General features: G+C 35.4%; 2 protein-coding genes across 3 annotated transcripts in view; one reads left to right on the top strand and one right to left on the bottom strand.

Annotated features, from left to right (window-relative positions):
• The window catches only part of ADCY2 (adenylate cyclase 2), a 210,949-nt gene that overhangs the window by 47,887 nt on the left and 148,749 nt on the right, over nt 1-14,313 (bottom strand). For both annotated transcript variants that reach the window (XM_061449191.1, XM_061449189.1), the window contains 3 exons: nt 10,936-11,016; nt 6,090-6,159; nt 4,240-4,337 (listed from right to left, as the gene is read on the bottom strand). In XM_061449191.1, the coding sequence (XP_061305175.1) occupies nt 4,240-4,337; nt 6,090-6,159; nt 10,936-11,016 (249 nt within the window). The remainder of the gene's footprint in view (nt 1-4,239; nt 4,338-6,089; nt 6,160-10,935; nt 11,017-14,313) is intronic.
• Nucleotides 1-14,313, top strand: part of SEMA5A (semaphorin 5A) — an 831,366-nt gene that overhangs the window by 682,047 nt on the left and 135,006 nt on the right. The gene's annotated exons all lie outside the window — the stretch shown is intronic.

The following is a 14,313-nucleotide window of genomic DNA, read 5'->3' as shown; positions in this document are numbered from 1 at the left end:
GGGCAACAGGCAAGAACAAAAGGTCTTTGTAGCTGTTTTACATGATTGTGATGTTATTGAGGTAGCACAAGAAAAAGAATTACAAAGCAAGGTGAACAAAAGTCTAATTATCAAGGCAAAGAGAAAAAGAGGATAAGGAAAAGTAAAAATTCTGTATTAGAGTCCACATCTGAGTGATAAATACAGACAAAAAAAAGTTGTAAGACTTTTGCTTCCCACACCCCCTTCTTTTCTGTGAACAGCAGGACTTCTGTTTCGTTAAGCTGTGCTGAAATAGTTCCATGCTGCTCCTAGAAAGAAAGAAGTGGGCTGAAAATGCTATAAGAGGAAGAAAAATACTAAAATGTAAGTACCACCATAAACAAGCCTCATTTGAGGCAATGACCATAGGAAAGCTATTACATGCATTTATTTTCCTGTCACTGGAACACTCCAAAACAGTACAGGTCTTTACAGTAATCTGTAAATAATTGTGTCTTTATTGTGTAGAGTCATGAAACGCATTAGACAAGTCACTAGATGCATGGCACTGACAGACTTGGTCAAACCATCTTGTCAGAAGAGCACCTGTGATCCCACGAGACAGCTAACCTCTTTACCTGCTTCTTCCTATGCTTCAAGGAATGACCTAATTTCTGAAGGTCTGCTCTTTGTTACAGTGCCCCACCAGCAACCCCGACAGGACAACCTTTGACAATAACCTACAGGAGGGACAGAGTTTAAAATTGAGAAAACCATATGAGAACTTGCTAGGCTTCAGATACTTGCAAGTCTAAATAACTTATGATCTTGGTTATCCTTTTCATATTTTTTTGGTTTCATCAGTAAATATCTGTTTTGAATAATTAATTTTTATCCAGTGGTATGAGATTGGAAAAAAAATCCTATTTATACATGTGTCTTTTTGGTAACTTTTTAACTGAAAAATGAAAACCTGTTACAAAATAAAGATACTAAAAAATTGAGAAAGTATATGTCTTTCTACACTTCCGTAACTTTTAGGAAAAGACGCGACTTACAACATGCATCCCTTAATGGGATGTAGAGAATTTCCTTAGCTTGCCAGGTAATTAACATTCATGTTTTGAACTATCTGATTGCAAATTCTCTTGAGGTGATTAAATCATAATGAAGCATTTACAAATGACAATTATACAAGGCTATATTGAATTCAGACTTTTTTTGGCACCTAGTAGTAGCTATTTCTTTCTTAATTCGAGTGATGCTTTCACTAAGCCATCAGTGGATTCAATGGCTATGTAGACTAACTGTATAGCACTTCCAGTGTCAAGAAAAATAACCTGAGTATTGTATCTCCGCATGAGATTTGGTCTGGTTTTTTATTGTTTGGTTTTTTTTTGGTTTTGGTTTGTTTTTAAACAAACATTTCATAATGGTGGTTTTCTTTCCTTTAAACTGCATTATATTTTACACATCTGCTTTCACACAAAAAGTACTACATTTTCTATGAAGAAATTTAGCTGTGCCTGACTGTAAATACTATGTTAAGCCCTACTAGCCACCTTCCATAGGTAAAGCAAGATGACTGTTTGGCATGACTCAGGACAAACGGACACAGTTTCTTGAACACAGCAGTCTCAGAAACTGAAGACAGGAAGAATCTTAAATGCAGCCCCAACAAATCCCTTACTTGAATAGCACAAGAAGTAAATCCCATTCAACAAGGGTACACTTTCATCAGTTCACTAGTCTGCATTAAAAAGATAACACTATCAATTCCATGTTAGTTGACTTTCCCTAAATAAAGAACATAGCTTCCCTAAATGAAGAACATAGGGTTGTCGTGAATTACTAGACATCCTGCTGTCACTTGGTAAAGCAAGAATGCTAGAGAGCAACTGAAGGTCTGGTCCAAGGAAATGTAACGATCAAGATTTGCTGTCATTTTAATGTCAATAAAGACTTACTTTTCATGATACATTTCACCCCAAGATATTGATTACTTGGGTTAAATTTATATTTACCACTTTGCGTAAAGTTTATTCTGAAAATACCGTATCAGTTTATTGACCCTGGAAAAATTAAAACATTAATAGATTATTTCAGCTTTGAAATAAATGTTGAGTGATCTTGGAGATACTACTTATCGCTTGCAAGTTGCTGAATGTAACTCATCAAATATCTCCACATCTACTTTAAAGCAGCAGGTGATGTGTCTGCATAGAAATCAATGATATCACACTGCTGTAAAACCAGATTAATGGAACAGTGAATCAATAAAACTCAATGACAAATGCAGTTTATCTCCCTGTTTTCATTAAATAACCATTTAAAAATCCTGTAGAATTTTTGGAATAAAACAAAAAGGCTGGATAGAATTTTAGACTAAGCTATGATTTATTTATTCAGTATTTATTTTTTGCTGGAAGGAAATAACATTTGCAGCACTGGAGTAGTTCAATTTAAGCTACACTCGTGATGACTACATACACTGGTGATTTCCTAACTTTTTTTTTTTTTTTTTAAATTTACTATGTTCCCAGTTTTCCAGGAAAGATGCAGATGCCTGTATAATACCTTGCCTTTCTGACTACTATTTTGGTATCTCTTAAATTAATCCACAGATCCCTTGAAGCTGAATACCATTCATGTTAGTAAAATCTGATTTTACACTCTTGCTTTTACAATTCAATACACAGCCTCACAAAAGGACCAAAAGATAATTTACATTTTGGTAATGAAAAAGAAAAATCTTATGTATCTTTTTCTCTGATACTAGAACAAGATCATGTAATAATTGCATGAACTTTTACAAGCTGAAAGACACTTTCCTTAGGTGAATACACCTGCCTAGAATTCACTAATTTAAAGTAGATGATATATTTTAATGAGCTTCACAATTGGTTTAAGAGACATAAGGATATCACAAAATGAGCATCTTACTACATGTATGATAGGTGATAAATTTAGATTAATTTTGATGACTGAAATCAAAGCATAGAATCAGATTCATAAATCATACTGCTGGAAGGGACTCATTAGATCCAAGTTTGAGTTTTGGTATATCACAGACCACAAATTTCCCTGAATTAATTCCTGTACTAATCAAAATACAGTATGAAATTTTAAAATATGCTCATTATACAAAATTACAAATAAAATTAGCCATGAGTCTTAATTTCATATTTTGCTATAGTAATGCCCAAAGTCAGACTGAACCATATACAGGCTACTGCTGAACTCTTGGAAGAGTGTCCTTTTGCGGCTTGTATCTCTGCGTTAGAAGCCAGCTGGGAAACTGTTTGCAAAGAAAATGCCGTAACATTTGAACAGAAGCCCATAAAACTTTATATATGTTATAAAACAAGTCTACAGTATGGAAAGTCAATTTATAATGACCTAACAGTACTTTCTGGCTTTGAATCAAAATGTGAGTAAGTACTACAACACAAGACTGAGGCTATAAATACTACTCCTGATAGTGCTGCACAAAAGAGACTATGAGTAAAGAAATACGGTATCACAGGGAATATACAGTGTTGGCTTTGGAAAGAATTGCTATAAAACAAATATAAATTTCTACTTCTACTATGCAAACAATCAACAGCAAATTTTTATTTCAAGAAGTCTAATAAAATATTATTTATTACAACTGTCTTCCAGCTTTCTCAGAGAGAAGAGCTGATTTATATGCACAAATATAAATTAGCTCATAATATATAAATTCTGATGAAAATAATCATTCCAGCAATTTATTATATGTTAAAATTAGTTTTAAAAAGAGACATCTTATGAATAACAATGCTCTGTTTGCATGCTGGATAGAGCAGTATTATCAGAGTAATATTTTAAATATATTTCTTTAATCACAGTCCCGATTCTGCAATTCACTTTGTCTCACTTCAATGTCCAATTGTCATTTTAATTTTACATGTAATTTTAGTTTCAGAAATTTATAGCTTGTATTACTTTTTTTTTTTTTTACACATACAGATTTCACTCCTGTCATTATCACACATTTTTAATTCAGAGGGAAAAACTAAAATGAATGAAGAGCTGGTACTAAAGCTTGGCACCATATTATTTACAGCATTTAAAATTAGAAAGAAGCATAACTTTGGAAATGGGCTGAAATCATCAATCTTCTCAGTTCGATCTCATTTCCATGAATTGAGCTCCGTAATCTGACAATTACAAAATTGTTTACTTATACATTTCTATTTTTTACATTACTGAGCAAATATACATAAGAATGAGTACATGTTAAAGAGCACTTACTTTGGCAATACCAGAATCTGCACAACAAAAATGCAGAAGAATATGAGACAGGCACAAGTCACATAATACTTAAATGCAGGCAGAGTAGTTGCTCGATACTAGAAGAAGAAAAAGCAAATATTAAAACCATGGTTTCTGAAGCAGATAAAGCATCACCCAAATGAAATTTCAGCTTAAAGATGCAGATATGTATAGGAAGTCTTTAGCAACAGTAAATTTCCTATTGTTCAATGACTTACAGATCCACTCACATAGGACTAGGAATTGTCAGACATAGTATTGAATCCTTGTACTTCCTGAAGAACAGCTTAAGTAACATTGTCAAATGGTTTTGTCTTGTTCCACTGCAGAACAGGACTATCTTAATTTCACCACAAAAAAAAATTAATAACAAAAAAGTGAAAACATTTTTTAAAATATTTTTAGGAATTGACAACCACTCTTAGCTGATTTCAAATTTCCTAGTCATTAATTCCCCAAACTGATTTTCAATTATTAATAAATACTGAATGGGCTAATACAGTTATAAAAAACCGTTACAGTCATTTAGACAGGAAACTTCTGAACACACAAAGCAGCAAATTGTAAAATGTGCTATAGGTGTGTATAAAAGTCCTATTTCCAACAGTATAGCTAGCAGTCATATTGATACTTACTGGGCCTATAGTATTACTTAATTGGAAATATTTTATGTCTGTGTTAAAAGGCCTTGCATGTCCACTGATACTACCAAACACTTGATATTCTTAAGGGAGAGTCAATTTGATCTGCTTTTTCATTGAAAAAAAAAGAAGAAATCTATTTATGAATCTCTAATTAGCCGGTCTAGAGACAAAAGCATTAAGTAATGAAATATTTATCAGAGTTATTCTGCTATTTAAGATAGCTGTGTCTAGATTGAAACCAATTAAGTACTCTAAGGGAAATGACCTAAGTATCAGGCCTACTAAAGTTACTCACCCTTTCCAAGTAAGGTAAGAATTTAAAATTTGATTATTGAAAGAAAATGTACCAAAGATTATTTGCACGAAGTGCTCAAAATGCAAACTTCATAAAATGGAAAGTGTGTGAGCTGTGCTTTCTAACTGCAAGCACACAGCTGTGTCTTTGTGCTTAGTGCCAAGTTCTGCCCTTGAAACTGGTGCACCAAGCTTTAATGAACATTTAGAAATTGAGTTTAGCAACCCGGTGGCTTTCTTTTCACTTTCATTCTGATCATTACTCCAAGGACTAGAAACAATATTATTTAGTCCATCTGTATATACATGTCTCAAACATGTTTTATCACACACATATTGGTCAGAAGAATATTAAGTGTGGTGCATCCAAGACAGCTAGACATTTTTCTTAGAAAAAAGTTTATAGTATTGCTTCTCCACAATGAGTCTGATTATCAATGCATATAGAGAAAACTAATGAGCTCATATCATCATAAGACTATCATCACTACAGGTGGAATCTTTGAGACATGGAGAAAAAAAAAACAAACTAAAACCAGTGGTGTATGATAAATGCCTTTTATGGATGTAAGTGATGGAACTTAGGAATTCGTTGTTCCAGCTACATCAAATTTGGACTATCAAACCTATCCCCAGTTCTGCAAGACCACGAACATTTCAAGACATTCAAGTGAACTGCAGAGCCCTACAAACAGGAAAGCAGTCTCAGACATCACATTCATAAAGTTTCTTCCATAAATTAACTAAAATACTATTGCAAGGTTTGAAAATTTCTCCCTGCAGGAGAGGCGCTGTGGCCATGGCTCTGTGTTTCAAAAGCAAAGGATATAAGCTTCACTTAGGATAAGGCAAAGAAGGAATCCACCATAATTTGCAGCGAAAATAACTTACTTCTTTTTCCAGGGTTTTATTATAGAAAAGAAGTGATATTCTTTGAATATCTTCAGATTTAAGCCACTGCCTAGAAGAGAAAAGGAACATTATAACTGACATAAAAATAAAGTAGCCTTGTCTTTTTCAATTACTGAAATGTTGTAAAATAATAAAATAACTTTGAATAAAGCAACTTCTTGTGTACTGCAATGTATATGGTAAATTGCACTGACAAAGCAGAATCTAAAAATCCTTTCTCCCTTTTGACTTTGGTTGCTAACACATACATGAAACAAAAGCTTAGTCAAAGGAATGTGGATCATTCCTAAGGACAGTCAAGGGAGAGATTTATATGATGTAATTCTGACACTGATATTTCCCTCATGTCCAAAATGATGTGACATACCCCGCAAACATAAAGGAATGTGAGACAAAAACAGCCCTTCACAAGGAACCTTTAAGAAATGCAGTTATAGTATGCAAGAGTGGCAGATAAATTACACTTTATGAACTCCTACTCCAAATGAAAATGTAAAAAGCATTATTAAAATAGGTGGAGTGATTTTGTCTTTGAGCTGTATTAGTCTCTTGACCATGACCCTGTACTCTAGAGGTAGATTTTAATCTTTATACAGATTATAAAATCTTCTTTCCTGCTTAAAGAGGAGACATAGAATAAGTACTTCCATCAAAATGACAAATCTGTTTTAAAAGAAGTGAATATTGACAAAGGCTTGACATAAATTTTACAAAATGAAATGTTCTAATATGAAAGTTTACATTTATTTTAAGGGACACTTGAAAAGACACATATTTAAATTTCAAGAGGGTTATGTTGCTTGCACCTCAAGAGGACTAGATAAATCTGAAAGAAAAAATATTTAAGCAGACTGCTTCTGTGAACATGCAGTATTTGAACTTGAGCACTAATAGCAGGGCTTTAGATTTTTTTTGCAACCTTTCCAGCAATAACTTTAAATTAGGCCTGAAGCTAGTTGTTTAGTTAATGCCTTCTAAATAAAAGCGAATGTCTCAACTGACAGGCTGCAAAGCAAATAATGTAGCAGCAATAAACTGCAGTGGAATATATCCTAAGTTAAGGTCCTGGGAGAACAGGAGTGGATGGAGTAGAGTGTAAGCTACTAACTTTGATTTGTGAAATCTAAAATATTTTTTTCCTTGCCTGGGAGACTGTCTCTGCTCCTGTGCAATCAGTTTCCCTACAAAAAGAGGCTGAAAACCCGTCCAGTTCTAGCTATGCTTAATTCAGAAGTTATTTTCCAGTTTGCTCTGCAGTGGCCCATATCTATGTCTGATTATAATCAGGATTCTGAGAAGAAACAGGTATGATAGGCTGTTGTATATATAGCATTATTTTGTTTGGGTCTAGCTGCAATCTACTGGAAAAAAAACATTAAGTTTGTGGGACGTTTTTGGTTAGCTGTGAAAATTAAGTGCAAGTCTTCTTCCATTTAGTTATAAAAATTGAAAAAAAATAGTAACTCTATTCTCCAAATTGGTAACTAATTTCTTTTTTTTTTTTTTACAGTATCTGACAGGCAGATTCGTTTAATCACCATTACCACCAAAAAATTCTGTCTGCAGACCTAATCCCAAAGACCTAATTTGGTCTGTACACACCTGATTGCATGTGAAATCAGTAGTGCCATTTACTGCAAATGCTGCCTTATACTTCACATTGCAAGCTCCCGTTTTCAGGAGCTTTTACTTCTACTTAGAAAAAAACACTCTACTGGTTTTAGGTTGCAGATGCCAAGAGGTCTGAGATGAGGGAAACAGTTTAACACAGACAAATGGAAGTGGAGAGTAAGTACAGAACAGGGAGCACAAAGTCACATACCTCCATGAGAGAGAGAAGGGCTGAAGAATTCTGCCCTGCTTGACTCCTCAATGAGCCTAAAAGTTACCAAAGTATCTTCCAATGTCTCCTAGGAAGCTAGGTACCAAATTTCTGTTTACATTCCTTTGCAATTCAAGGAATGACAGAAACAGCTGAATTGTGCCAGTATCCACAGAAGCATGTGGTTTTATAGGGCTTGTACTGATTGACAACAACGAATTATGCATGGAACATAGCAGCCACCATGACTTGGAGAAAAAAAAAAAGAGTGTGGCTCCTTAACACAGTAACCTACTTATCAAAGAGCAAATAACTTTAGTTTAGCTCCCTCTGTAGGTATATATTAAGCTAGCAGATTGCTATCCATCCATCACAAGTCCTACAAAAGTCCCTTAGCTACCAAGGTTCAGGGTGGTATAGCTATGGTTGCTCATCCCTCTCCTGTGCAGGATGGGCATTTTGCAGCCAGGAATATTTTGTTCAAGGTACAGAGAAAGGAAACATGTGGAGAAAGTATGATATTACACTCTAATGCCTAAAGCACTCAGCTGAGAGACAGAAGCTCTTTATTCCTCATTCACTCTTTTGAATCTGTATTTACATGTCTTTAGTGCAGTGCTCTAAAATAATAAGAATGAATAAACAGGTCACAGCTTTCTTCATGCAACTTTGCAAGGAGCATTACCAGCTAAATCTACTACACTGAAGCATGCAGTAAGGCCAGTGGCCTGCTTTTTTGATGCCACAGTTTCATCTGCATTCCAGAAGAAGGAATCCAACCCAGATGCTCCGAGTTACTGACAGTGTGTGCATGTGCCACTTGGCAGTTTTGTGGAAAGGCAGCTAAGCTAGCTTGTGAAACAGCAGAACAGCACTAAGGGAGGTCAGAGAAAATGCTACACTACTTTGAAAACCCGACGTACCATTTCAGTACATACCGTACTACTTTACACTAGCTAAAAACGATGATTCATTTGGACTATAGCTTTGTCTTGGACTACGATCCACACTCTACATTCCCTTGTCTTCCAGTTACTGGCCCTTAAGCACCTGGGAATGTAATGTCCAGAGACACACATATTACAACCATTTGCTTGCAAACAGTTACAGGATGACATATGGCAAAGAACCACGATGTTAGACCATACTGACAGCTCAGAGTAGAAGAAACAATGGCTCTGTGCAATGAATGTTTGGGTTTTAATTGTTTTCATGGAATTTTCTAATTAAAAAGCTTAAAAGAATGGCAATTTTAATGCCATATTTTATGTGCAGATTTTTTTAATTTTCCTCAGTCACAGACCTAGTCACTATACAATCCAAACTTTAGACTTAAAAACATTAAGAAATACCAGTTTTCTCACAGATTTTCTTAAATGTTTGCTACTTGAGTCACAAAAGCAAAAGCTTTATCTTCACAACCAATCCGTTTAACTAGTCGACGTTATTTTCATTTTACAGGCAAAAAATTGAGGCACAAAAAGCATGCACAATTATAAAGAAAACAAAAATGTGTTTTGTGTCCTAAATGTAAGAAGTCTTATACTTATTTTTCTGAGCACTTAACGTTCACATATTTAAAATATTATTCAACTTGCTGTTTGGGGAACCAGTGGTTTTGACAACTTATTCTCAGGTAATCAACTGAATAATACCGTTTAAGTGATCCATTCAGCAAATCAATATAGGGGTAGACAATTAAGTTTTGGAAGGTGGCATCCAGCCTTCTAGATATGTAATATCTCTCCTTCTCTTTCTGCAGTTCCCCAGGTAATTCATAAAATGCACTGAAACATTTTCAGAAACATTTTTATCATGTCTTTTATCCCTAGGTTTCTTGGAATTTTATGCACTAATTAGATGAGGCAGGGATTCCCTGAGATAAAACAACACACAGTATGATCATACCAATGCTTTATTTTAATGCATTTATACAGATGCTTTACTTTTGGCATTGAATGTCATTTTTACAATCCACTTACTGAGGCAAGCGTACCTGAAGACACATACAAACTACTAGAACTTACAGGCTGTTTTAGGCAAGTCCAGTATAATCAAAAGGCTTCGCCTATCATCTGACCCACCTTCTATCACTATATTCCTTGTATGACCTATAACTATCAACACTCTTTTCTATACATAATTACTTTAAAATATTTTTTAAAGCCAAGTACATTTTAATAAGGCTATCAGAAAAAAAAAAAACCACCCTCAAATGTTACATGTGAGCTTTTAATAATTAGGTGCAATACTCAGATGATTAAAATTCTAAGTAACAAAAGAAGGGTTGGGGGAAATGTGTAGTTCATCACAATTATTGCCCACATTTTTGAAAGGCAATTCCCTTATTTCACCAGATAAATACAAGAAGCCTGAACACTTATTTTGGACTGGTATTGATTTTTCACTCAGTCTTATCTATTCACCAGCAAACAGGGAACATCAATACTGCCTCCAGTTCTTCCTGGGACACATTAAAAACACATGCCACATTGCCTCCCCCAGCTATTTCAATATGCCATCAAGCTTAGCCTTCTCTAAGAAATGAACTTACCAGTTGAAACAGAAACTATGATTTTAAGGAAAGTTTCTAATTCTGAGGAGATGTTTCTGTGACAATTGTGAAGCATTAGTTTTCACGTCATTCTGATTCCTGAGCTATTTCTCGTGTTTTACTTCTCTGCTCTCAGATGAGTTAATTCTGCAGTTACAGCTACGAGTGCACAGACACAGTTACAGAGCAAAAATCTCTTTGCCATGAAGATCAAGACAAGCCAAAACCTCTGTCACACCATGATTCACACTGTCTTATCCCATATAGTACAAAATGTTACTGTACAGACTATCTTCACAATGTGCAGAGCTTCCTATGCCAGTGATAATGACACCTTTACTGTTTTCAGACTTCTGTGTGCATGTGGAGTGAAAAATAGTAAACACTACCCTCTCTTGCAGATTTATGTCAAAGTTGAATGAAGGTGACAACAAAGGATAAATACATACTTTTGAGCATTGATTCCATCAATGGCCTGGATCATTCTCTCATTCAGTTCCTCCTCAAACCTTCTTTTCTGTGATTTTGTTCTGAAATGAAAAATGTGAGCAGTTACTCTGCAAAATCATTATATTGTTAATAAACAACTTTTAAACAAAAGGTGATGTCTGGCATAAACTTTTGAGGATAATAAATTTTTTTATAATTTTTTAATGTTAAAAATGTCACAGTTTCACAGTATCACAGTATGCTAGAGATTGGAAGGGACCTCGAAAGATCATCTAGTCCAATCCCCCTGCCGGAGCAGGAACACCTAGATAATGTTACACAGGAATGTGTCCAGGCGGGTTTTGAATGTCTCCAGGGAAGGAGACTCCATAACCTCCCTGGGCAGCCTGTTCCAGTGTTCCGTCACCCTCACCGAGAAGAAGTTTCTTCTCAAGTTTAAGTGGAACCTCTTGTGTTCCAGTTTGTACCCATTACCCCTTGTCCTATCATTGTTTGCCACTGAGTAGAGCCTGGCTCCATCCTCGTGACACTCCCCCTTTACATATTTATATACACTAATAAGGTAACCCCTCAGTCTCCTCTTCTCTAAACTATAGAGACCCAGCTCCCTCAGTCTTTCCTCATAAGGGAGATGCTCCACTCCCTTAATCATCTTAGCTGCCCTGCGCTGGACTCTCTCCAGCAGGTCCCTGTCCTTCTTGAACTGAGGGGCCCAGAACTGGACACAATATTCCAGATGTCCTGGTTTAATGTCCTGGTTTCAGCTGGGATAATTTTCTTCCTAGTAGCTGGTACTGTGTTCCATTTTGGCTTCAGTCTGAGAACAATACTGATAACACACTTATGTTTTAGTTGTTGCTCAGCAGCACTTACCCTGATCATGGACTTTTCATCTCATGCTCTGCCAGTAAGGAGAGGCACAAGAAGCAAGGAGGAAGCAGAGACAGGGCATCTGAGCCAAACTAGCCGAAGGGACCCAAACTATGCCACATCATGTCATGCCCAGTATATAAACTGGAGGGAGTCACCCAGAAGGGACCAATCGCTACTCGGGTCAGGCTGGGTATCGGTCAGTGGGTGGTGAGCAATTGTGCATCCCTGCTTTCTCTTTCTAGTTTTATATTCTTCCCCTTTGTTATTTCTGTTTTGATTCTCTTCCTCATCCTGCCCAGGGAGGAGGAAGAAGGGATGAGTGAGTGCCTGCATGGTACTTAGGTGGCATCTGGGTTTAAACCATGACATTTATTCTGCAATAGCAAGCTGTAGGCATCGAGTACACTGAGCCTCATAATAAGCTCTTAACAAACCCAGCACACACTGCAGTCTCACACACACACAAAAATCTAGAGTTTACATATTAGTGAGCACCTAAAAAATAACCACAAGAAAACATTTTGTAAAAAACCCCACCAAAACCCAAACAACAAAACAAACAAACCGACCAAAAAAAAAAAAAACCCAACCAACCAAAAACCAAACAGAAAAAAAAACCACAGAAAAAAAAAACTACAAAAACCAACCCAAGAGAGTTCAAGAAATGCTGGTTGAAGAAGAGGTTTCCATAGTTTTATGGATTTATGAAGAAGAATGGAAATATGCGCAAACTCATAAAACATTTGTTTCTTCTAGTTACTTTTAATATTCCTTCTCAGAATTGTATGATGAGCAATAATGGGCTAGTACAGCAAGGCTTAATAAGTATTCACCACTGAAAGCCTGATAACTTCTTTTCTTGACAATATTTTAGTATTTTTAATAAGAAAACTGAGCACCAAGTCTGAAATGAGTTTCAAATATATGTCATGTTTCTCTGTTTATAACTTATAACGCAACTACAATACAAAAAGCATCTTTTTTCACTGGACTCAGCATGAACCCAACAAAGCATCACCAGAATCAGTTTTGTCTTTGCTAATGTATGTTCCTGCAAACAACATCAGTCCTTTCACCAACTGCGCTCTCCTTAAAAAGGGAATATTTCAAATATTGCCAGATTATGCCTTTGCCTCTTGAAAACTTAAATCCAATGTTTGCTTAGCGAAATCTTCTTAACCTACAAACTAAACTCCATCAGAGGCACCATGGATTTTGTACAACGTCAAGTTTTTGAGTTATTTTCCCCAAACTGATAACTTGTTGCAGGATTCAAATTCATACAGAAATTGTATTAGTGTACTTAAGAATAAACAACCCGACTGATTTCATACCTATTCAATGGCATAGAATTTAGGTAAGAAAGTTCTTACAACTTATTCTTCCCATATGAAACAATCTTCCTAGGAGAAATAACTAGACAAATGAGGAGACATTATCTAATCACACTTAATCCTCTTGGCAGCTCCCTAACAACATAAGAGTATTATAAGAGCTAAGACTGCCATAAACAGAAGACTATATTCAGACTTTAAAACCCACAGTTTCATATCCTAATAAAAAACTGATTTTTAAAGTGCTGATTATTTCAGCTCTCTCCTGTGGGAATGACTAATTAGCTTGTCTAGAATCCTAGCTATATGCCTCACAATGGACATTAGACTCCAGCAACAGTTTCTAGAAGATCCTTCTGTAACATGGTATCAAGACATATGGTAACATTTGCAACTTTTGGATCTATTTTGGAGAGGAATACAGAAACCAAATGCAAGAACATCTCAGAATCTTAAAGAACTGCATTTGCATATACTACAGTACAATTATCTTTACCATAAAGCCAATAGAAGTCCCTTTGATGTACTGTCGAAGTGCAAATGTTCAGTTTTAAAATCAGAGACTGCTTTTATTACTATCATGCACATTCAGTCAAAACTTGTTCATATTCTGGAATTTAGCATTATTTTAGGTAATTGCATAGTTCTCTGGTAACCCGGGATTGGTTGAGGAGACATTTACCAAGTAGAGAGACAGGGAAGGAATAGACAGAATGATTTATTTGCACAACCAAAGACAATGAACCCACAATTTTTAAAAGCTTTCTTTCAAATGTTTTTACAGTATTTGTGATGTTACTTCCAGTTTTCCAAGAAAGACATTATCTGAATTGTTATCAGGTCATTAAAATAGAAATTAATCATCCCAGGTTTCTGACAGTGCTAAGCTTGTTTTTTAAGCAGATGTCATTCAAGACTGTTTTCTTTTCTCAGTCTCTTACCCTAGTCATTGAAGTACTAAGCAGGTAAATGAAAACATAAAGCTACCGTGATTTTGCAAACATCTTTTGTAGCAAGAGCACTACAGGAAGACCACAAAATAGCTTTCAAATGTTTACTACTGTAAACATACTATAGACTTTGAAATGATAAAACACAATGCAAATACAAAGCAACTAACAAAATATAGAAAATGTCTCTTTTAGTACATATTATTAGCTGTTGTAACAC

This window comes from Pezoporus flaviventris, unplaced genomic scaffold (assembly GCF_033815535.1).
Source record: "Pezoporus flaviventris isolate CSIRO_AGI_PZ_B2104156 unplaced genomic scaffold, CSIRO_AGI_Pfla_v1 ptg000007l, whole genome shotgun sequence".
In the NCBI taxonomy this organism is placed as follows: domain Eukaryota; kingdom Metazoa; phylum Chordata; class Aves; order Psittaciformes; family Psittacidae; genus Pezoporus; species Pezoporus flaviventris.
Note: the sequence above shows the minus strand (reverse complement) of the source record. Positions and strands in the feature narration are given on the sequence as shown.